General features: G+C 38.5%; 3 protein-coding genes across 5 annotated transcripts; all 3 read left to right on the forward strand.

The window, feature by feature from the left end:
• The first annotated feature begins 1,868 nt into the window (after positions 1-1,868).
• On the forward strand, positions 1,869-4,592 carry gp1bb (glycoprotein Ib platelet subunit beta). Its single transcript, XM_028578956.1, has 2 exons — positions 1,869-1,945; positions 3,023-4,592. Exon 2 carries the CDS (start codon positions 3,035-3,037, stop codon positions 3,656-3,658), a length of 624 nt encoding a protein of 207 aa, XP_028434757.1. The 5' UTR covers positions 1,869-1,945; positions 3,023-3,034; the 3' UTR covers positions 3,659-4,592.
• A 1,790-nt stretch (positions 4,593-6,382) lies between these two features.
• dhx37 (DEAH (Asp-Glu-Ala-His) box polypeptide 37) lies at positions 6,383-19,458 on the forward strand. Of its 3 annotated transcripts, none has more exons than XM_028578998.1 (27): positions 6,383-6,474; positions 6,748-6,863; positions 6,959-7,128; positions 8,819-8,931; positions 9,066-9,411; positions 9,496-9,644; positions 9,763-9,855; positions 10,022-10,118; positions 10,775-10,888; positions 11,019-11,235; positions 11,684-11,776; positions 11,866-11,936; positions 12,066-12,201; positions 12,305-12,381; positions 13,806-14,038; positions 14,125-14,236; positions 14,337-14,443; positions 14,746-14,934; positions 15,376-15,500; positions 16,841-16,957; positions 17,040-17,212; positions 17,303-17,417; positions 17,712-17,849; positions 17,941-18,035; positions 18,658-18,731; positions 18,855-18,952; positions 19,040-19,458. In XM_028578998.1, exons 2-27 carry the CDS (start codon positions 6,761-6,763, stop codon positions 19,114-19,116), a joined length of 3,432 nt encoding a protein of 1,143 aa, XP_028434799.1. In that variant the 5' UTR covers positions 6,383-6,474; positions 6,748-6,760; the 3' UTR covers positions 19,117-19,458. The 3 variants fall into 3 exon arrangements, with proteins under 3 accessions (XP_028434799.1, XP_028434801.1, XP_028434798.1); XM_028579000.1 differs by having other exon boundaries at positions 6,386-6,469; XM_028578997.1 differs by having other exon boundaries at positions 6,399-6,550.
• A 731-nt stretch (positions 19,459-20,189) lies between these two features.
• ufd1l (ubiquitin recognition factor in ER associated degradation 1) lies at positions 20,190-24,896 on the forward strand. The gene is made up of 12 exons (XM_028577895.1): positions 20,190-20,367; positions 20,595-20,727; positions 21,110-21,142; positions 21,236-21,357; positions 22,057-22,187; positions 22,274-22,346; positions 22,455-22,523; positions 22,607-22,675; positions 22,749-22,799; positions 22,906-22,994; positions 23,933-24,017; positions 24,266-24,896. Exons 1-12 carry the CDS (start codon positions 20,365-20,367, stop codon positions 24,338-24,340), a joined length of 933 nt encoding a protein of 310 aa, XP_028433696.1. The 5' UTR covers positions 20,190-20,364; the 3' UTR covers positions 24,341-24,896.
• Positions 24,897-25,156: the final 260 nt, after the last annotated feature.

Raw genomic sequence — 25,156 nt, forward strand, 5'->3', positions numbered from 1 at the left:
GCTGTCACTCTCAACGGCAGCGCTCAGAGCTGGAGCTGCTGCAGGAAAACATCTGCTGATTCATGTTTATCTCCTGCAGCCAGTCTTCCTCTGCACTGCACACAACATCTTCTCCCTGCCAATCAGAGCAGACACAAGCCGACATAACATTAGTATGAATGGTAGAAATATCTGTATTTTCTTTATGAGGACTTTGACACATCCGTGTTTGTTTTATATGTAAGATTGATTGGTGGAATGAGCACTCACACACACACTCACCTAAAGGATTATTAGGAACACCATACTAATACCATGTTTGACCCAATCCTATCAATATGGGCCAACATTTCTAAAGAATGCTTCCCGCACCTTGTTGAATCAATGACACAAATAATGAAGGCAGTTCTGAAGGCGAAAGGGATCCCCTACACCATTACACCACCACCAGCAGCCTGCCCACTGGTAACAAGGCATGAGGGATCCATGTTCTCATTCTGTTCACGCCAAATTCAGACTCTACCATCTGAATGTCTCAACAGAAATCAAGACTTAGACCAGGCAACATTTTTCCAGTCTTCAACTGTCCAATTTTGCTCATGCAAATTGTAGCCTCATTTTCCTATTTTTAGTGGAGATGAGTGGTACCCGGTGGGGTATTTTGCTGGTGTAGCCCATCCGCCTCAAGGTTGTTCGTGTTGTGGCTTCACAAATACTTTGCTGCATACCTCGGTTGTAACAAGTGGTTATTTGAGTCAAAGTTGATCTTCTATCAGCTTGAATTAGTCGGCCAATTCTCCTCTGACCTCCAGCATCAACAAGGCATTTTCGCCCCCCAGGACTGCCGCATCCGGGATGTTTTTCCTTTTTCAGACCATTCTTTGTAAACCCTAGAAATGGTTGTGTGTGAAAATCCCAGTAACTGAATAGATTGTGAAATACTCAGACCAGTCTGTCTGGAACCAACAACCATGCCACGCTCAAAGTTGCTTAGATCACCTTTCTTTCCCATTCTGACATTCAGTTTGGAGTTCAGGAGATTGTCTTGACCTGGACCACACCCCTAAAAGCATCAAAACCGTCAAAATATACTTAAAATACTAAAAGTAAAAGTACTCATTATGCAAGATGGGCCATTTCAAAATGTATATAATATAGATTGTATCACTGGATTATACTAACTGATGCATCACTACATTACTAATGTAGCAGCAAGTAAATGTGGGGCAAATTTTAAGTACTTTATATACTGTTGGGTAGCTTGTGAATTCCCCCTCTGAAATCAATACACTTATATTATTCTATTGTATTACCTCATAATTTATTCATTAATTGTATGTTATTAATTTGAATATGCAAAGTAACTAAAGTTATCATATAAACGTAGTGGAGCGTGTGGCTGGGTTGGCTCAGTTGGTAGAGCAGGAGCACATATACTCAGAGGTTTATACCTCAACGCAGAGGTCTAGGATTCGAGTCTGACCTGGGATGGTTTCCTGCATGTCTTCCCTCTCTCTCTCTCTCTCTCCCCTTTCTCATCTAGCTGTCCTATCCATTAAAAAAGGGTGGAAAAGCCCAAAACATTAAAAACAATGTAGTGGAATAAAAAGTAAAAATTTTGCCTCTGAATTGTGGTAGAGTAAACTAGCAATTAATTAAAAAGTATGTATATTTTGTAAGCGTAATAATTGAGCACTGTCTTTATTTTACTTTTAGTTAGTAAACAATTATTTCCAGAGAACTTCCTACAATAGAAATGTATTAGAAGTGAAGTATCCCTAAGATAAAGAGTTACTGAGATACTTCATGTCCTGTTGTACTTACATACTTCATCTGTACTTGTGCGTGTGTGTGTCATATTTGTAAGTGGTCTTTATCAGTCTGGGCCAGCTGGTAGTAACACACGCACTCGGCCTCTCAGAGAAGAGAAAAACACGTCTTCTCCTAAAGACACGCAGCACTGAAGGTAAATGACTCTCCTCAGATCTTATTAGACTTTTTTGTTCCGTAACTCTCTTTTAGATTATTAACATTTAGACATTGATTCCTGGCCCATTGCTCAGTTTCTTGCGCTCAAAATATCAAAGCAATTAGAAAGTTATCAAGTTGGTGTGTGAAGTTCAGTTTGGCAGAAGTACTCTGTTTTTAAAAGCATGAAAGAAGCTTGTAAAAGATACATTTCAAAGTTGTTTTATTATTTTAATGTAGTATCAAACTAGCAGACATGATGTACAGGAGAAGAGTTTTTTTTATGTCAGTGCACTGGATAACAAAACATTGTAAAATGTACTCAATGTATTAATCTTAGTTACAGTATATCAATACATAATATCATGTTAATACTATGTTTTGTATGTGGTACATTAGTAAATTGTAACATGTATGCTACGTATTCGGTACTAACGTGTTCCAAACTGTTTTAGATTACTCAGTACATCACATATATAGTACCACACTTTTAATTGTTTAAATGTGTATAAAATTCACCATACATAGGCTATTATATTAATTTAAGACAAATTGCACAAACAGTGTCTGATCATATACAAAGTACACAAAGTGCACACTCCAACAACACTTAAATGTGCATCAAATTAAAAACTTAAATTGTATAAAGATGGTAATTACTACAGCACTCTTGTTGGATTGCATTCCTTTTTATTTTCTGATCATTTTAAATCCAAACAGCTCTTGAAAATATATAATACATTTTTTTCTCTCTTTTCTTTTCTTTATTTTTCTTCTTTTTTGTTCTCCTCTCCTCTCTTCTCCTCTCCTGTCCTGTCCTGTCCTGTCCTCTCCTCTCCTCTCTTCTCTTCTCTTCTCTTCTCTTCTCTTCTCTTCTCTTCTCTTCTCTTCTCTTCTCTTCTCTTCTCTTCTCCTCTCCTCTCCTCTCCTCTCCTCTCCTGTCCTGTCCTGTCCTGTCCTCTCCTGTCCTGTCCTCTCCTGTCCTGTCCTCTCTTCTCCTCTCCTCTCCTCTCTTCTCCTCTCCTCTCCTCTCCTCTCCTCTCCTCGCCTCTCCTCTCCTCGCCTCTCCTCTCAGTGATTGGTAACCATGAAGGGGCTTCTGTTCCTGTGTCTGCTCCCCTTGTTTGGAGCTCAAACGTCATCAGCATGCCCCCACCTTTGTTCCTGTCATGGTAGTCAGGTGGACTGCAGCAGCAAGTCTCTCACATCCTCCTCGCTGCCCACCAGTTTCCCTGCAGGAACCACCTCCCTCCTTCTCCACAACAACCGGCTGACGAGCCTCCCCAATGGGCTCCTGGATGACTTGACCTCCCTCAACTCTGTCTCCCTTCATGGTAACCCCTGGGATTGTGACTGTGGCATCCTCTACCTGCGAGCCTGGCTACTGCGTCAGCCTGCCACCCTCACATCACACCTGGGCGTCAACTGCAGCTTCCCTCCTGGCCTGAGAGGGCGGCTGGTGGTGTATTTAACAGAGAAGGAGGTCCTGGATACCTGCCATTACTGGTACTGTGACTTGGCTCTGGCCTCGCAGGTGTGTCTGTTTGTGTTTGTTGTGGTGCAGGCAGCTCTGCTGGTGGCTCTCATCGTATTCCTGAGGAGGTTCGAGAGGCTGTCCAAAGAGGCAAGGAGAACCACGGAGGAGAGCTTCACAGCAGGGGAGAGTCTGAGGGACAAGGAGTACGCTCCTTTGAAGGACAGCAGCATCTGAGATGGAGCTGTAATGATTTTTAGATACAAATTAAGAAAAAGAAGAGCTGTTGTTATTTGCATATTGGAGAGAAAATGTCTCTCACATGCTTTCATGTTTCAGACTATAGCATAAAAGTTAATTTTTATGCACAATCAGTTGACAAATTAAAGGAAAACCCTGAATAAATGAGTAGAGAAAGAATAAATGCAGATGCTTAAAAACAGGGAACCAGTGGACAGGTTTGAGAAGTATGTAAATAATAATGTATCAAATCATACTAATAATAAACTGAGCACCTATAGGAGATTTGTGATGGCCCAACACCTCACTAAGACACTTTATGTTGGTTTTTCCTTTAATTTGTCAGCCATCTGTTTAACACCATAGAATAAACTAAAAGAAAAGATAGATTAAACGTAACATGCATTAGAGCCTGTCCAATATTGGAGTTTTGAGGCTAATGCCATTGTAGTCATTTGAGAGTAAAATTTCCAGTAACAATATACTGGATGGTATTCATTTTAATAACACTGACAGTTTTGGTAAGAATCCTTTCAGTGTCGTTATTAAACAATTGTGACCCAAGATATGTACTGAGCTATTGAAAAATGAACTTGCCAGCGCTGTGTTGTGTAAAACTCTGTAAACTTCTATGAACACATCACTTTTTTTACTTATCAGCCATACGTTCATACAGATTTATCTATTTTCACATCAATTGATAATATTGCAAATTGGTTGGCCTGCAATGCACATTTGTACTCATTACACTTGCTCACAATAACCTCTTTTTATGGACATGATAATAATGATCACATGAAGAAACGTCAAATTTATATGTAAGGTTTGACAATACAGATCCTTTCTGCCATGTGGTTGAAATATCAGATTTAAATTTTCTATTTTCAAAGGCTCATGTGCTTGAAAACTAATAAATAAAAATTTGTTTTAGCACCTTGACATGCTTTATTTGTAATTGTGGTTTGAAGATGGTTATGTCTGAAGTACTTATGCTCATGTGTGTGTGTGTGTGTGTGTGTGTGTGTGTGTGTGTGTGTGTGTGTGTGTGTGTGTGTGTGTGTGTAAACACTTCTCATTTATCCCTGGTGTTCTATTTGGGACATAAGTGAGCATCCGGAAAGCGTACCTCCTATGGGGAGATTCTGAGGCTAACAAGCCATCGTTTGTTAATCAGAATTTTTTTTGTGTGTTTGTCCCACATACAATTTTAGACATTTGTTTTTTGGAACTGTATTCTGATTTTATAAACACAAACCAAATGTTACAGATTAAATACAAACGATACTCACATTGTATGGCAAAGTTGTGCATATCTTTTCTTTTTTTAAAACATTATTTAAATTCATGCATTAGGCCTATGAATCTTTTTTTTTTGTTTACCTTTATTTAACCAGGAAGAGACTCATTGATATTACAAATCTCTTTTTCAAGAAATGTCCTGGCCAAGATAGGCAGCAGTACAACCACACATACAGTAAATACAAACACAAAATACACAAAAACACTAGAAATATAAAACAACTGAAACAACAAGTCCTTCAAAGCCAACCACAATCCTAAACACATCAGGCAAAACATCTACAGCCAGATGTGGCTGCCTCCAAGTCAATCAACATCCTCTTAAAAGTTTCATGGATTTCTGTAACTTGTTCCATGTAGAGGGAGCAGCAAACTTAAAGGCCTTTTCCCCCAGCTCAGTTCTAACCAAATCAGTTCCGAATCAGTTCTAATTAAAAAATAAATGTAACAAAAAGATGATGCTTTGCACTTCTTTATGAGTAAGTTGATATTTTTTGTGAGTGAGTTGATATTTAAGTCTAACTTTAATGATTTATTTTAGACACACTTTATCGGGTATATTGTTCTTTTCAACAGCTTACAAAACACCTATGTTTATAAAATATTATCAACAAACAACACAACGTGTATAAAACATAAAATACTAATTGGTAGGTATTGGCGAGTCTCAAATCAGGATCAGCCAGGAATCACCAAGAAATTGTGTATGAAATTTTGTTTACAAATTCAAGGTTTGTTGATCAGGGTGTGAATGTGGTGTTCATGTGGGTTCCTGCTCATGCAGGAATACCAGGTAATGAGCGAGTGGATAAATTGGCAAAGGAGGCGGTTAAGAAGGGTGCTGTGGAACTGAATACTAAACTATCAAAGTCAGAGGGGAAAAGCATTGTGTGGGAAGAAATTTCCAGACAGTGGCAACTGTATTGGGATGGTGGAAATAAGGGGAGGAAATTGCATATGATTCAGACCAAGGAAGGCCAAGGAGGGATGAGTTACAGTGGGTTTAACCGACAAGAACAAGTAATTGTCAGTAGACTGAGAATAGGTCACAGTAGATTAAATGGTACACTTTTTAGGGAAACATCCGACTGGCCTGTGCAATGTATGCGAGGTAATGGAGACAGTGGAGCATGTATTGATGTCATGCAGGAAATATGTCCGAGAAAGAGGGGTTATGTTTGCTGGACTACGGAAATTAGGTTTAGGTGAACTCAGGATTACAGATGTCCTTGAAAGTGGTGTTATTATGAATGGAAGGAAATATCTATTTGCTGGTGTTTTTAGGAAATTGTAGTGTATTGGTCTGAATAAATAGATATTGAAAAATTGTCAATAGGAGGCAGTAATGCAACGACTTGGATGCCAACTGCCGTTAAACTCTAAAGAAGAAGAAAAAAAAGAAGAAGGTAGGTATTGGGGAATGTTTTCGCTCTTTGTAGCGGAACCTTTCTGTGGAGACAACGTTCAGCGCCGGACAGTTTTAACTGATGGGCCCTCGTATGTTTACACGTGAGGTTTGTGTAGGGCTGTATTTTGCAACTTAAAGTGTTTAAATCTCACATGCCGTTCTTTAACCAATTAAAATAAAAGGTTTGTATTTTATAATATTCATAAAGATGTAGTTGGTTGTGTTAATTACGTTTTTATTTTTATTTTTTTTTACCGTAGTGGTTAATCTACAGTTAGCTAGTTAGTTCTTGTTACGTTTAGCTGTTTCGTGGTGTCTAACGTTACAAGTTATCAGATGGTGGTTTTGAATACATTGTTTGTTATTTATTAATTTCCAGATCTCAGTTTAAAATGGGAAAACAAAGGAAGAAACACAACTGGAAGGGAAGACAGCAAAGTGACACCCAACAACCAGCAGAGGAAGAGAAGACAAACATTGTTGTGGAACTTCAAGGTAAGAAATGGGAGCCATAAACTGGTGAAATGATTTGGTCTATATTGCCTAATAAATATCTTGTCTGTTTGGGTTGTAACACTTGTTTTCATCAGATGGGGCCAGGCTAAAAGGTGTAGACCAGAGCAACGCTTTGGTCCTCCCAGCCAACAAAGCCAAGAAGAAGAAAGCCTCAGTGACACCTGTCTCCACCAAAAAGCCCCTCACCAAGAAGCAGAGGAAAGAGCTGCAGAAGGTCCTGGAGCGCAAAGAAAAGAAAGCTCAGGTGAGACACAGTTTGATGCAGGTTTAAACAAAGCTGTGAAGCTTTAAGAAGAAAACTATCTGTTTATCCAGGATAACACAACTTTCCACTTCATACTACAGTATGTACAGTTATGACCACAATAATGTATTTAGTAGTGCTGAGATTTACAGTCAATTAATGGTTTAGTTCATTGACAACAATAAGTAATTTATTTGTCAAAAACATATTGTTGCTGCTTTTCTCTGTTTTATTCCACTGTAAATTGAATATCTTTGGGTCTTGGACGTTCAGTCAGGCAAAACAAGTTTTTTTTTTATTACAAAGGCCAATTTGGGTCCAATAAAGGTTTATTTTTCTCTTATCAAAAACAGCTGAAAGATAAATTGAAAATCCCAAATTATTAGTTAAAGCTGTAATCTTGAGCATTATTAAATATACATATATCGGGATTTAATGGTAAAATAGTGATGCCTAAAATACCATGTCTTTTCAAATCTGCTAAAAGGTATCCAGATAGTTCCTGATTTACATAAAAACACTTTTAAACACTATTTAGAAGATTTTGTGCAGCTGCTTGTGATAATACATCATTTAACTTTGGTTTCTTTTGTTATATGAATTTTTTTTTTATTATAAATTAACATGTTTTTTATGACATGTTGACAGACATAAGATGTTCTTTTGGGGTATTTTTATGTTTTTATTACAGACTGTAGAGTGATGACAGTAAATGAGGGAGAGAGAAAAAAGAAGGCCGACAAAAAAAATAGTAGTTGTTTTGGCGCTAAAACTGAAATTTTATTATATGACACCTAGCCCTAGAGACAAGATTGAACCAATTTATTCCTACTTAGTTATTCACAGTAACTCTTCCTGCATAGGATCATCAGTAGGGATGGGCGATACCACACTTTTAGGATTCGATACGATAGATACTTTTTCTTGCATTTTCATCGATACCGATACCGTTAATTTCTTATTGGCAATTTTTGTCAGTAAAAATATTACATTTAAGACAAATCGCAAGACAAATACGGACCATTTATACAAAATGTATTATGGTCAATACATAATAAAATTAAAATAAATAACCTAAATATGGATGAAATAAATTAAATATGAACAAAAACATACACATTTTCACTTTTCTTATTTCTCGAAAAAATACCAATCTTGGTAGAAAAAGCTAAAAGGAAGAAAAAAAAACTAATACATCATAACAATGTTATGTTTCGAATCTCTTTGTAGAAGTAAACATGTAACACTTCACTGAAGCAAAAACAAGAGGTCATAAAGATCAGAATAAACTAGGATTTCCTTATCCTATAAACCTGCATAAGAAAGACAGTTGTTCCCTGAGAAAATGAACTTGGCTGTGTCGCATGCATTGGGTCGCACGTTGACGCTCATTCGCTCATCTCCTGTCACGTGACATGGGCCAGCTCAATACGCCGCCAGGTACAGGGGTGTCACGGCACATAGTAATTTAAGTAAGCAATCTAAAACAGCTGAAAGTGATGCATACACCCCCAATTATTATTTTTTTGTTTATATCGATACTTTTTTAAGGAAACAATGCCAAATGAGTAGCGTGAGTATATCGATACCACAGGATCGATACGCCCATCCCTAATCATCAGGTATACTGGCTATAAATTGTTAAACATTTAGTAACTCACTCACCTGTCCTGCTGTCTGTCCCGTCCAGAGAGCAGACATCCTGACCAAACTAGCTGAGGTGCAGCTTCCAGAGTCTGAACTTAAGCTGCTGTACACCACGTCCAAACTGGGAACAGGAGAAAAACTTTATCAGACCAAACAGTAAGTGCTCATATGCATACATGCAACATATAAGCTAAGAAAAGCAAAGGTATATAGATATAGGTATATATTTCTCATTGGAAGATATGAAGAAGGTGGAGTGAGTGCTCTTAATATGTTTGGGTTATTTTTAGTTTACCAGAGGAATTAACAGATGGAGACTTGGGAGCAAAGATCAGCAGTGTCAGTGGAGCGAACAGAAAAAGAAAATGGAAAGAGGAGGAGGAGGATGAAGAAGAGGAACCAAAGGGCGAAGAAAGCAGTGATCTGGACACCTCTTCTGATGAGGAGGAGGAGGAGGAACAAGAAGAAGTTGATGAGACCACAGAGAAGGAGGACAAACAGGAGGTGAAGAGAGAACAACACGAAACAGAACAAAATGGACAGAATGAGAAGATTTCAGATCCGGAGAAAGTCGAAAACAAGACACCGTTGCAGCCGGCTGTCTTCATTCCTGTTGACAGATCACCTGAAATACAGGTGTGTGAAAACTACAGGTGTTCCATTCAGACAGATGTGTTTTTTGTGAGCTTGCTTTAAGTGTATCTCAATCTGTTACTGCAGGAGGCTCGTCTGAAGCTGCCCGTGCTAGCAGAGGAACAGGTCATCATGGAGGCTGTGAGAGAGAATCCCTGTGTCGTAATCTGTGGTGAGACAGGAAGTGGAAAGACCACTCAAGTGCCTCAGTTCCTGTATGAAGCCGGCTATGCCAGGTAGGTCATCCTCCTTATAGTGGTGATATTTACCTAGAAAAATGGCTTACATGTGGATGTGCATTCATAAATGATATCATGTGGTTACTGTTGTCTTCTTCGTTCTGATTTCCTTCAGTGGCAGTGAAATAATTGGAATCACAGAGCCAAGAAGAGTGGCAGCTGTCAGCATGTCCCACAGAGTGGCCAAAGAGATGAACCTGTCCACACGGTAACATTCAAAAAATGTCACATTAAATAATTTCAAATCCACAGACAGAGTATAAAGACTACTTTGTTTTTGAAACCTCCTTGCGACAAGCTTGGGAAGAGAAATTATGCTGGTAATGGAAACATTTTGTAAACTATATTGTACATGTTTGTGCGTCTGCGTTTAGGGTGGTGTCATACCAGATTCGATACGAAGGGAACGTGACCAGTGATACTAAGATCAAGTTCATGACAGATGGTGTTCTACTGAAGGAGATTCAGAAGGTATAGTTGTTACTTTCAATTGAGTAATTTAATAAAATATAATAAACATGACAGATTTTGGCCTAGTGGTATTTCTTATTTCATTTTTACCATTGAGCTAGGCTGTGGAGAAACATCCAGTTCACTACTGCTTTCCTTTGTGACTACTGAGAGACAGACAGATATCAACAGGGAGATTGTTGAATGTGTGATAACGTTTTATGCTTAGTCTGTTTAGTCTGTAAGAGGAACCAGATCTTTCAAAAAAGTAAATGATTTGCATCCACTTTTTCAATTTCAGCTCAGTGGGTTTAACCTGAAACATTTTTCCTTTTTGATAAACATTTTTTTTTAAGGCTCCTATGAGTGCTCGTATTGTTGCTCAATAATAAATGTTTGTGACAAAAAAATCCTGCTCATATAGTAGTACTACCATATTAATAGTCCACTTTAATCTTTTGAAGGATGATGTGAGCGATTAAACACCCTCATATGAGGATGGTGAGACGCAGTATTTGAAATCTGAAACTTAACTCTAAGTCTTCTGAAAAAAAATCACCATGAGGTTGTTTTCGTAGAAGTGTTTTCAATATACATGAGTAATGGGAAAACTTTTTTTAAATTTAATTACCTTAATGTTTCTGCTATTTATTCATTGCCTCTGTCTTGTCTCGTAGGATTTCCTGCTCCAGAGATACAGTGTGATAATCATAGACGAGGCGCATGAAAGGAGTGTGTACACAGACATCCTCATTGGACTGTTATCTCGTATTGTCCCGCTCAGAAACAAGGTAAGAGACTGCTCTTCATGTTTTTGGTGTAAAAACTTTGAATTTTTTAATCCTGAATTACAGAGCACATGCATGATATTATCTAATCTCTTTCTTCATTACCATGCTCCCACTCTTCATGTCTCTGCAGAAAGGTATGCCAATGAAGCTGCTGGTCATGTCGGCCACTCTGCGAGTGGAGGACTTCACAGACAACACAAAGCTTTTTCGGACGCCACCGCCCGTCATCAAAGTGGACGCTCGCCAGTTCCCAGTCACTATACATTTCAACAAACGCACCCCGGTGGAGGATTACACTGGAGAGGTTTTCCACAAAATCTGCAAGATCCACCGGATGCTGCCTCCAGGTGCACATTCACACAACCCATTTCTCAGATTTTGTACTTTCAAGTATTAAAATTTGTTTACTACCAAACTAAATTGACCTATAGGGTTGAAATCAAGATAATAACAACTCAACACAACTTTTTATGGTGAATTTTGGCTATTACATTACATGACCTAAAAGATGGACTTTTTTTTCATTTAGAAAAATGTGGGGGAAATGGTTGTCTTTTTAATTCATACAGATTCATGGAAACTTTTTTGCATTTGTTGAGATATTGTGGTGGAATGCATGAAGAATTTCACATTGTTCGTTAATATTTAACAGTGTAGTTTTTTCAAATGTGAACTGAATATTTATACAGAGTAATTTGCAGTAAGTAAGCATGACAAACCGTAGTTGATGGAATTTAACGCACACACACGCACACAAAACCACAACCACCCTGATGCCACGCCTCTGTCCTTCAGGTGGTATCCTGGTGTTTCTGACCGGTCAGGCAGAGGTTCACAATCTGTGTCGAAAACTGAGAAAAGCTTTCCCCTACAGAAAGGGTAACACTGGTGAGTCTAACACACACATTCCCCCCCCCTCACACTCTGGCACATCTCTGTGTTTGTATATTGTTAATATTTACATGTTTTGTGTTCAGGAGAAGAAGAGGACGAAGAGACCTCAGAGACGATGAGGAAGTTTAAGAAGGCCAAACAGAAGAAGACTGTCGTAAGTCCACTTTTAGTGAAATGCTCTTAAAAGCTTCTGTAACTTAAAAAAGCCTTTTCTGTGATTAAACTCCAACCTCAACAGATATTTCTTGTGTTCATATTTTAAAAGTGTTCTCTCTGTCTCCAGTCTCTGCCCCGGATCGACCTGGATAACTACTCTGCTCTCCCGGTGGATGAAGGGGACGAGGACAGAGAGGCAGGAATCGGAGACGAGGAGGATGAAGGCTCTGACCTGGATATTGGAGACGATCCCGCCAGTACAGGCAAGCTACTCCAAATGAATAATAAATGAATAATTCTTTAAATCAAGTTGAATACATTTCAGATAAGTGCTTTTACTAATTCTGCCCCGTTTTGTTTCTGCAGAGGAAAAGGCTGACCCCTCTATTCCTCTCTATGTTCTCCCTCTGTACTCTCTGTTGGCCCCAGAGCAGCAAGCTAAGGTGAGATATATATCTTATGTCAGCACAAAACTGCTAAAAAATAAGCTAGCTTAATATTTAGCAGCTGAGCTAGAAAAGGGAATGTCTTGAAAAGGTGACCATGGTGTGGATGTGGGTCCATTTTATTACATAATATATTTCAAATTTATGCTGTTCGCCCGATTGGTTCTAGTTTGTAGCCCAAAGCACATTGAGGTGTAAATTAAGAGGAAACCGCTCAGGTGTTTGGCTATGGTTTGGCTACAACTTCACAAGTCCATAAACTAATTAAGTGAAGTAACTGTTAAATCCATAATGAAACAGGATTTTGAGAATATTCAACATATTATATCTTGACTTAATGTTGAAACAGGATATAGACAAATGGAATAAAACTTTGAATGATGACAGGCAGTTTAATTTGATGAGTCTTACAGAGGAATTAAAGATCCACTATTTTCCAGAAAACAAAACAATTTGATCCAAAAATACAAGAAGATAGATATATTGGCATTAAATGTTGGTAATGTTTAAGGTGGTTTGATAATCTAAAATGATAATAAGATCAAAGGTGAAATAATCAGTTCCCAGTCAAAATGGCAGATTCTGTTCTGTACAGATTGTAGTTTTAGACAATAGCTGAGTTTGAGTCCATATAATGCAGTAATAGGGCTGGGCGATATGGACCAAAAGTCATATTCCGATATATTTTGGCTGAATATCGATATACGATATATATCCCGATATTTTTTCCGCAAATGTTCAGTCAAAGTCAAAGCCAAATATGACATGTCACAAGTAGTTTCATAGAAACCGGCTATTTCAGTGAACAGTTGCAAAATGAATAAATAATAAACAGGTTTCTTCACCTGGTTCAATGCTCAGCTGTTCAAATAACAATAAAATGTAAACATAAATACAGTATAACAACAGGAGTACATTTTATGAAATCAAAGCTCCATAAGGTTTGTTTTAGTTTTTTCCAACATTTTAAATTGTTAAATTTTTCTTCTACACATTTTCAGCGTTTATTTCTACATCCCATATTTTCTAATATAGGGCTGGGCGATATAGAGAAAATCAGATATCATGATATTCTTGACCAAATACCTCGATATCGATATTGCGGCGATATATTCTAGAGTTGACAGTTGGTGCTCTCGCAAAATATCTTCACACTTAGATTTTAGATAAATAATCATTAATAATAGAAGAGCTAGAACAGTCTGGTAAGTTCAGAAAAGTACATCACTTCACTGTAATGCAGCCTTTAAAACCAGGAAAAGACACTTATGTCATATCACGATATTACGATATCCAAAATCTAAGACGATATCTAGTCTCATATCACGATATCGATATAATATCGATATATCGCCCAGCCCTATGCAGTAATATAACTTTTACTATGATATCCTGTATGTGTTGGTGTCTCATGGCTGCAGGTGTTCAGGCCATCTCCTCCTGGAACTCGTGCGTGTGTGGTAGCCACCAACGTGGCCGAGACGTCTCTGACCATCCCCGGCATCAAGTACGTGGTCGACTGCGGTCGAGTTAAGAAACGTTTCTACGACAGAGTAACCGGAGTGTCGTCCTTCAGAGTCACATGGACTTCACAGGCCTCAGCCAATCAGAGGGCAGGTAGAGCGGGACGAACGGAGCCGGGACACTGCTATAGGTCAGGACTTTTAAACTGTGATGTGTCATCACGTGGTTGTTTTCTGAACTTGAGGCTTCACTAATTTTTCTATGATGTTTCTGCAGGTTGTACTCGTCTGCAGTATTTGGAGACTTCAGTTTGTTCTCAGAGGCAGAGATCACTCGCCGGCCTGTGGAAGACCTGGTTTTACAGATGAAGGACCTCAACATAGATAAGGTCAGTAAAGAGTGAACAACTCAAACATAACACCAGGCTTCTGAGTGAAATCTTGCATCCCTCCAAAAAAATAAACGCTTCATATTTTGTGTTTGTGCAGGTGGTCAATTTTCCCTTTCCCACGTCTCCCTCTGCCGAGGCTCTTGTTGCAGCAGAGCAGTTATTAGTCTCGTTGGGAGCTCTGAAAGAGCCGCCTCGCACCGGAAGGTAAGTGCTTGTCAATGGGTGTGCCTGTCTTTACCTGCCTTGACCAATACAACTATTTATTAGAACAGTTTTGGTAGTGTTTAGGGAAATTTGTTTTTGCTAACACTTAGATTATTACAAGGAAGTCTTAAAAATTAATCAATGAAAAAAGGGGTTATTTTAATATAAAGTTATTAATAACAGTGGCACTCACTTTATGTGGACATTTAAGAGAATAACAGCCTTTTATATTTTATACATTACAAATTGAGCTAATTAGTAGTCATATCATGTGTCTTGAACGGTTTATTTATTTAATTAAGGGTGAAAGAGATGGAGCAAGCGAGGCTGAGCTGTCCCATCACTCCCCTGGGCAGAGCAATGGCTTCGTTCCCTGTGGCTCCGCGTTACGCTAAAATGTTAGCTCTTGGTAGGCAGCAGGATTGCCTGCCTTACGTCATTGCTGTGGTAGCAGCCATGACAGTTCGGGAGATCTTCGAAGACCTTGACAGGTAAGGACACACGTTTGCTCTTATGTGCCGTCTTTGGCACACCGATTGGTAGCCGCCGTCTACCAATCAGAAGGATGGTGGTGTCGAAGTGCCTTTGGGCAAGATACTGAACCCCAAATTGCTCCTGTTGGCTGTGTCATTGGTGTGTGAATGTGCGTGAATGTTTATCTGATGAGCAGGTGGCACCTTGTATGGTAGCCTTGGCCACCAGTGTATGAATCTGAATGGGGAGAAGGGTGCCTGTAGTGTAGAGCGCTTTCAGTGGTCCAGTTTCCATTTACCTTAATATCTGTTTACGAATCTGTTTTTTAGAACATGTTCAAAACTGGAATAGGGGCTTCCAGGGTCTTACTTGTAGACTAACTGACATAGATGTTTGCTTCTCATGCTGCATACTTTCTTTTGTTTTTATTTTCTCAACCCATTTTTTTGTCTCCTTAGACCTGCGCGTAGTGAAGATGAGAGCTCCAAACTCACCCAGCGTCGAGCTCGGCTGACCCAAATGAGGAGGTTGTGGGCTGGGCAAGGAGCATCGCTCCTGCTGGGGGACCTCATGGTCATGCTGGGTAAACTTGCGTTTTGTTGTTAAGGTTCTATACTGGACGGTTGACTGTTGACATTTATAAAGTCCCCAAGACATGTCTTAAAAAGAACAACATTTTCAAAGCAGGATTTCAGGGTGAGACTTAAAGGTGCAATATGTAATACTGACAGCTAGTGTTTAAAATAGTTACTGCAGTACAAATTCAAAATACTGGAGAGAGTCGTCTACCTACCCCTCCCCAAACTCAAAGCTCACGTTGGTTGCCAGGCTGAGACCGGAGCATTCAACAATGTTGCCAGGATCAGTCGGGATCACTTTACTGGCTTTGTCTCCATTGTTTTTGCGAGTAACCAACTTGGGTACTCCAGCTATATACTGTAATTCAATATGAGTAGCTACCTACCGGTTCAGGGGGAAATTAGCCAACTCTGCGTCCTTTTGGGCTCTAAGCTGTCTCCATCTTTCAAATACATCTCCAATTTGTACCCGGGGTTTATTAGCCTCTTGTCACACAACTGTTAGAAAGTTAGTTTTTTTTAATGTCGGGTAGAATCTATCTCTGTTGATCCCGTCCGTTTGTTTGCTGCTTTCATGGCTGTACTAACTTTACAGCTGTAGTGGGCTGAGTTTACGTTTTTACAGGTATATCTGGCAACCCGGCCTGGCTGTCAAACTGGGCAGATGATAACAACACACAGGCCTAAACACAAACAGAAATTCTGTTACAGAACGAAAATTTAAAAAGGAAAAAATACTGGCATTAGCATTGTTGTCAGAAAAGATAGTATTTCAACTTAGCATGTTTCCTTAATATCTGATGAAGCATTGGTGTCATTTTTGGATTTATTACAGTAAATATATTGCATATTGGACCTTTAACATCAGAAGGCATTTGATTTGAGGGATCTAATTGAGACTTGGTTGAGGAGGGGTTAATTCATTTAAATTTTATTTAATGTGTCAAATCATAACAGACGTTATTTAGGAAACGTAACAGATAAAGTAGGTCTAGAACTAAAATTGAATTGAAATGAATAGAACACACTCTATAATTTACCAAGACCCAACATTTCCCCCCCAAGAGCATGCATTTGGTGTGACAGCAGCAAGGAAAAACTTCCTTTTAACAGGCAGAAACCTCTGACCTGACTCTTGGTGGGCAGCCATCGCCGCGACCGGTTATGGTGCCATAAAATTCTACAACCACATTTTGTGTTGAAACTTTACATAGTTAAAGGCGGAATTTTTGAAAGATATAAAAAAAATTCATAACCTAGACAAAAGCAGTTTTTATTGTACAGAATGTTTGCATTAACACATTAATGGGGTTATACTATATTTTTGTACACATTTGACAAACAGGTGCTGTTGGTGCTTGTGAATTTGCTGGTTGTACTCCTAAGTTTTGCGAGGAGAACGGCCTGAGGTATAAAGCCATGGTGGAGATCAGGAGGCTCAGAGGACAACTTACCAACGCAGGTACACAAACACACACAGAAAACTTAACACATAATGTGCTGCAGAAACAAAACGGAAAATAATTTGTCTTCTCTCATCCCAGTAAATGCAGTGTGTCCAGAGGTGGGAGTATTTGTGAATCCCAAGATGACACCGCCGACAGAACACCAGGTGGTTTGCTTGCGGCAGATTGTTCTGGCCGGACTGGGAGACCATCTTGCAAGGCGTGTACAGGCAGAAGATATACTGGACCCAAAATGGAAGAATGGATACAAGGCAAGTTGGTCTGAACACTGTAATTGTGATTAAGGAGGCTCTACTATCGCTCTCCTTCACGTTCTCACCTTTATCTGTTTTTGTTCATAGACTCCTCTTCTGGACGACCCTGTGTACATTCATCCCACCTCCACGCTGTTCAAAACGCTGCCAGACTTCATTGTCTACCAGGAGATCATGGAGACCACCAAGATGTACATGAGAGGTAAATGAGCTTTGTGAAAACTGGGAATTGATTTCCATCAGCCAATCATAACTCAGACTTTTTGCAGGTGTGGCTTTTATAATACGCGCATTTTTTTTCCGAGTGAGTGCATGTTATGTATTTGTATCTTTTTTCTTATTGTGTATCTCGTGTAAATTCTGTCGACAAGCCGGATTTCTAAACTGTCATATTTCAGGACAACAAAGTACCTCTTGTATTGTATGAATTGAAAAGTCTAAATGTGCAGGATGGTTGTCTCACCTGGTGAAATGCCTTCATTTCTGTCTCCGTCAGGTGTGTCAGCAATAGAAGCAGAGTGGATCCCTGAACTCCTGCCTCAGTATTGTCATTTCGGCTCCCCTCTGGAGTCGCCCTCACCGTGGCTCTGTTCGTCCACCGGCACCATCAGATGTCACCGCTCAAGCACCTTCTGTAAGTTTTCTACAGCTGAGCACCATGGCTCTTTTTGTGCTAAAAAGGTGTCTCTGCCTACATTTGTGTAATTGTTGTGTTTGTTCTGCAGTCCGTGTAGGTTGGCAGCTGCCAGCATTGGAGATGGAATATCCAGACGACATTGAGCGTTATAAACTGTTTGCCAGGTTTCTGCTTGAGGGACAGGTACTGCAGCAAAACCCGAAAGTTATCCATCTCTGTTCAGTCTTCATTCAAGTTTCAGTTAGGCATAAAAGCTTGAACCTGACAATTCTGCAATACTTGACAGTCCTGATCAATGTTAAGAGGCCAAAATAATTCTGATATTCCTCAGTATTAGTAGCCTTGCATTGGCAAAAACTATTCTTTCTGGGGTTCATATTACACTATACGGTATAATAAGGAAGTATTACATTTACACTCCATACTGTAAATACAACAGTTTACACCACTACACCCAACCCAATAAAATTGCATCAAAACCATAAATAACCATCAATATTAATCAAATCAATCCACAAATGACAAAAATGAAGTTTACATTTTTAAACATTAACTAGTCCATACCTTTGGACACATTTTAGTCTGAATAAACTTTATATACTGATGTGTTGTTCCATCTGCATTGTTCTCTGTGTGCCAGTCCAAATAAATGTGCACTTAAGGTAAATTATAAGTAGGAAAAAGAATATTAAAAACCTCAAATCTGAAATTCAATCCTGGCACAAAAGCAAAAGCTTAAAGTATGTCTGCACCCACCAGGAACTTGTAAGTCTGCGTAGTAATGTTGACTTTGTATGGTTTGCAGGTTTGTCCTAAACTAAAGAAACACAGCGGTTACCTTCTCTCAAACCCATCCATCATGCAGAAAACCTGGGCAAAGTAAGTTGGTACTCTCACACACACTGCTATGCCTTCTTTGAGGCATTTCCGTTTTTGTCAATCAACAAATTGACTGTTTTAAAGATGGACCATTCTCTTGCTGTTGTGTCTTTGCTGCTTTAGGCTGCAGCCCAGGACAGAGGCTTTGCTGGGAGTGCTGTTGTCAAAAAGGGTTGACTGCAGAGATGCCCTCCTCTCTGTCTGGAAAACTGAAGATAAATGTGAGGATTTAATGTGCTTGGCATGATTTTCATGGATTCTTGTCATTTTATTTTGTTGTGTGATTTTGTATTTTTCTCCTCTTACAGTTCTGTTGTCTGCATACTGCCAGTGGTTACCTGAAGCCATGCATCAAGAAGTAGCCAAAAGTTGGCCTCCGATATGAAGGCTTATATCAACAACAAAAAAAGACATAACATTTTATTACACGCTTGATCAGACTTGTGTTAATCTACAGATTCATCACACTCCCTTCCATCATCCTCAACCCCTACTATTTAACATCAAATGGCTTCTTCAGACCTTAGGATTTTGATCATGTTCTCTCAAAGTGCAACTACAAAATCACAACACTGCCTTTTCTCAGTTTTGTATTTTAAATACTGTATCTGTAACTTGTACAGTTTTCAACTAGAGCTCTAAAATGACTTTTAACTTATCAGTTTGTTGCTGTCAGTTATGTCTGATTTGGTCTTCATAAGACTCATTAAAACTGGCTCTGATTAAGGCTGCTGTGTGATTTATTCATTATTTATGTATGTATGTATGTATGTATGTATGTATGTAAACTGTGGTTGGTAAATATTAAAGGGCAACTCCACTGATTGTACATGCCATGAGGAGTATTCATCATCCTGTGAACACAGAAGTTTGAGACATAATCTTGTCTTGGGCGTGGAGATATAAATAGTTTAACAGAAAGCCTGTTACAAACCATTGGAGAAACAAACTAATGAGAAAATAGTATTGGTTGAGATTGAATGTTAATTTTTAATACTCACCACTTAGTCCATTAAGTAGCTGTACTGGAGCTTTCGATTGTTTCACATGATCTTCCTCAGCAGATGGATTTTGCCCTGTTGTCAGAATATATATAGATGTTAAAAACATTTTTTTAACACTTCACAGACTTCACATCCATGTTTTCTTAGAAGTTGAGACTGAAAGTTTAGTTTTTTTATGTTCTTATGAGAAGCTTAAAGGAAAGTTGTTTTCACCTCAAAATGCAGAATCGTCCGTGATTCCTGCACACTTTGCACTCTTCATTGCACTACTGCCTTAACCTGTCTATATTGTTTCTGTTTATAGTGTGTATATATTGTTTGTTTTTGTATAAGTAAGTACATTGTGAGCATTGTATAATCCAAAGCAAAAATCTTCGTTATGTGTCCTCATACCTGGCAAATAAAGCAGATTCTGATTCTGATTTTACAGGAATCAAAAAGGCTGCTGTGATTGGCGGACGTATGTCGTGCCGTCATTTCCTACAGTCACCTTGTACACTTCCGGAAGAAGCGGAAGACAACAGTGAAAAGTCACAGCTTATATGCTATATGCAACGTTTTCAAATAGCAAAACAGAAACAGACATTTTGATTTGAGTCTTTTGACAACAAAAGAGCTAAACTGTCGCCATGGTGAGTAACACTCCGATTTTGTCCAACGTTGACGATACATTTATATCAAAACAGATCGTATTTAGAGCAGTTTAGCTAACGCTATCGAGCGAGCGGCTAACAACAACACGACAGCGGCAGAAAGCTACCCTGTCATGATGAAATTAAAGTCATACGTGGATGTAACAAACTCACGTTAAAATATCGAAAAGGTGTGTTTTACTAAAAGGACTTGGTTTATTCCACAGTTTTCCTTCCACGTATTTGACCACCCGATGTCCCGGGGGTTTCAGAACCGCTTCTCCACTCAGTACCGCTGCTACTCGGTGTCCATGCTGGCAGGTCCCAACGACCGCTCCGACGTGGAGAAAGGAGGCAAAAGTAAGCATTATTGTCATGTCCGCGTACTTTCGACACTGCCAGTAAAATCTCGAGAATTCTACTGTAAACGTGTAGTGAATACAGAAATGTGTTTGGGTCCTGAGAATGTCTGAGGATTTAGGTTTGTTAAAGTTTTGTCAGTTCATGCCTTTTCCATTTCTAGATGCCTTTTGATAAAATAAGCCACAGTGGTGAAAGATACATTACGTTTTCAGCAGTTTCTCTGTAATTCCCCAGAATAATTATTTTAAGGACCAGACTGGTACCATCCTGGTATCATACCTGAATCTTAAATGTTTTTGTTTTTTTAATTAGAAGCAAAGGTCTTTATGTGATCTCTTCTTTTTGTTGTTGGTCTCAACTAATAAACTTTCTTTTTCAGTAATCATGCCACCTTCAGCTCTCGACCAGCTCAGTAAGTCAAAGTTAAATCAAACAGCTCTTTATCATAAAAGCCCTGTATGAACCTTCCATGAATCTTACCTTTCTGCTCCTTTTCCTTGTACAGGCAGGCTTAACATCACCTATCCAATGCTGTTCAAGTTGACCAACAAGAACTCAGACAGAATGACCCACTGTGGTGTTCTGGAGTTTGTGGCAGATGAGGGAATCTGCTACCTGCCACACTGGGTTAGAAACAGAAACAAGTTTAATGTCGGAATTAAAGCCCGACCGATAAAGGATTTTTAAGGCTGATACCGATACAAATATTTGGTGATTTAAAAATCTGATATATCGGCTGATTATATATTTAAAAAATAAATAAATCCAGAAACATGTAACAAGACAACAGATTTCCCTTACATTAGTTATTTGTAGTTATTTATGAGTCCTCACTAAAATAATATGATAATGAAGTTTAAAAATAAACTTGTTTTATTGTCACATTAGAACAGAGGAAATCAAATATATATTAAAGTTCTGATAAATAAAATGTATACAAATACAAACTGAAGATTTGAAACTTAAAGTCCTTTGAACAAAAACACAATAACAACAAAAAATCAAAGCGTGTTGCCAACAGGGATGTTGTAAAGCACCCTCTGCTGGACAAACAATGCAACGCCAATACTCAGAACATGGTTGAAGGGGGTTTCCTCTGTTTTATATTTTAATTTTTAAATATTCACTTATCAGAGTCATTTATTTGTCATTTATAAATGATTCTGATGAATGAATATTAAAAAAAAGCCTAATATCGGCCCGACCATATATCGTTCGGACTCTAGTTAGAATCCAAATGTTCTCTGCTAATAAAATGATTTTAAAGCCACTTTGTAAGTATCCATCAAGGCAGCACTGGTATTTGCTTTATTTTTTTTGCTGCAGATGATGCAGAATCTCCTGCTGGAGGAAGGTGGCCTGGTCCAAGTGGAAAGTGTTAACCTTATGGTGGCTACCTACTCAAAGTTCCAGCCACAAAGCCCCGACTTCCTAGACATTACAAACCCCAAGGCAGTGTAAGAAATATCAGTTGGGAACATTAAATTGACCTTTTCCCATTGTGTTTACTATAGTGATTAACAAAGTTATCACTTTATTACAGACTGGAGAATGCTTTGAGAAACTTTGCCTGCTTGACAACTGGTGATGTTGTAGCTATCAACTACAATGAAAAGGTAAACTAATTTATTCAAATTGGTGTTGGATTAATATGTACGAATGTTTTTGTCTGTTTTATTTTCTACTGATTACCAGTGCTAATAAAATCTGTGTTATTGTTTCAGATATATGAGCTGCGAGTAATGGAGACCAAGCCAGATAAAGCAGTGTCCATCATCGAGTGTGATATGAATGTAAGATCCTCTACATTATCACAGACAACAGTGAATTATTCTTTTGTTCTCCACTTTATGTGTTGTGACTTTGTTTTTGTCAGGTGGATTTTGATGCTCCTTTGGGTTACAAAGAGCCTGAACGACGACCTCAGCACCAGGAAGAACCAACAGTAAGGACGAAACCATAAAGGTAGCTTTACAATTTGTGCTCTGAACAGTTTGATAAAACTAATTTCTTCACAGGAGGAAGAAGCAGATCCCCCCAGTTACGAAGACATGGACTTGGGATTCAGAGTGAGTAAATGTTTCTGTGGGTTGGAGACAAATACATTCCTTTACCGCTACTGATAACCATAATAATTGGAGCTAATGTCACTTCTAATTTGTTTCTTATCCTCAGGCTTTCACTGGCTCTGGCAATCGTTTGGATGGTAAAACAAAAGGGATTGAGCCCAGCCCTGCCCCTCTTGGCCCAAGTGACATCAAAAGGTGATGCTCAGTATTTTATACAAGTACACATGAAACGGCCTAAATTCATTAATTAAATTAAATATTGTAACACAATGGTTTAACTATTCATCATGGTAACTTTGCAACATTATCATGTTCCTCCTCTTTGGCATTTTATGCCATTATTAGACAGCAGACAGTAGAGAGATGACAGGAAATGAGGGGGGAGAGAAGAACTGTGATCTCGATCTGAGGATGTTGCAGTTTATGGTCAACACCTTAAGCTCTAAGCCAACAGGCCCCCCCACACTATGTATTTTTGGCTCTTTGGCTATCTTAGACAAGATTTCTCAGATAGGACTACTTTTTTTATAGGTTAATCGGTTGGTGAGCTGAATTTGGACATACAATGTGACGGGAGGCACAGCAAATTGTGTTGTAGACTCTGACAAAGTTCTGGAAGTGTGAGCAATTTTGTATCCTATTCTCACTTTGTTGCTGCTGCTACCTATTGCTATAATTCTATATGAGTGACCACTATGGTACAGTAGAGCATGGCAGGAAATGGCTATGATGTTTGTGACACAGACCTGTAAATACTGAAGTGTAACGCCTGTTGTCTGTCACTGCTAAACCAAGACTTTGTCTACACCCTTCTAATTTTACATCTTTGGTTTCTCCGGGCATTAAACTCTGCTGTTTGTTGCTCACTTGTGTCCCAATGTCATCTTGTTTTGGTGTCACATTTCATGGTCAGCTTGCAGTCGTAATTCATAGTTTGACCATTCAACAAATTGCAAGATGTTACGATAGGCACACCTTGGCTTGCAGAATTTGTCAGCTAGTCTGAGAGAGTCAGTTTTGCGCCTGTTAAATCTTTATTTAACTACTCATCAGTGACCATTGAAGTATTCTACCAGTGTTTTTAGCCTTGAGTGTAAATTTCTAACCTTCAACTCAAATCTTTCATCTCACAGAGGTATTCCCAACTACGAATTCAAAGTTGGCAGGATCACCTTCATCAGAAACTCAAGGCCTCTGCCCAGGAAAACTTTAGATGACGTAAGAAGTGTAACGGGTTTTATCATACGTTTGAACATATTTAACTAGCCTGTATTTACAGTATTACAGTGCAGTTTTTCATATTATTTTCCCATACAACCTTTTTGTTAATAGCACTTAAACTAAATAATTTCATTATGTGATTCATTCTCTTTGTTTTTATTGAATTTCTAAGTATATTTTCTCATGTAGCACATGTGCTAATATTTTCCAATTATAACTACTTTTAAATCTCTTAATCCTCCCAGGATGATGCAATGAACAGATTCATCGCTTTCTCTGGAGAAGGACAGTCACTACGCAAGAAGGGCAGAAAGCCTTGAAGGATTTCAAGTGCAGAGACTGGCTAGTGTACACAGACTCACCGTATCTATTGTCACATTCAACAGCAAAGTAAAAAAAAAACTGGCCTTCAGATGCATTGGGATTTTGTCTCGCTGTCTCTTTGAAATAGGATTTTTGCTGTTGAGTTGGGATTATATGTAATTGAAACTCTGACAGTAATATCTTGATCAGCAGAAGCTGAGCTCCATAAAATGCTGTCTGTAGTTTGTGGGATAAATAAAAATAAATAATATCACCACACCACCAACACAAAGAATAACTTGTGGTGTATGGTTGTGATATTAGAGCTTTTTCCCCCTTTTTCCATAATTGTTGCATTTTTACAATTGACTTTAAATATATAATCTAGAGTCGCATACTTATGATAAAATGGGAGCAATAATCGCTCGATACTTTTGTTTTGAATAATAATGAAAATCATTTTCTGTTTGAGGTTTTTTTCTTTTTTAGTTATATGAGTAATTTGGAAGTTTTTCCCATTTTTTTTTCTTGGTTTATTTATAGACTAATAAAGGACTGTTTGAAGTTAATTAATTATGGCTAATAGTTATTTTTGTAATGTATAAGCATGTATATGAACTACCAACTGAAACTGGTATGTGATAGGATGTTACTATATTCATGGCATTTTTCCCGATTCAAATTAGACACATTTATTTAGGAATAAGTAGATGCTTTATTTTTGATTGTCCAGTTTTAGTTAAATAGTAGCAGGATAAAATCACAAGTAATAAGTGCTTTCTAGCACCAATAGATGATAGAAAAACCACAAAGAATAAATGTCCTTATTTGTC

The sequence above is a fragment of the Perca flavescens genome, chromosome 5 (assembly GCF_004354835.1).
Source record: "Perca flavescens isolate YP-PL-M2 chromosome 5, PFLA_1.0, whole genome shotgun sequence".
Taxonomy (NCBI): domain Eukaryota; kingdom Metazoa; phylum Chordata; class Actinopteri; order Perciformes; family Percidae; genus Perca; species Perca flavescens.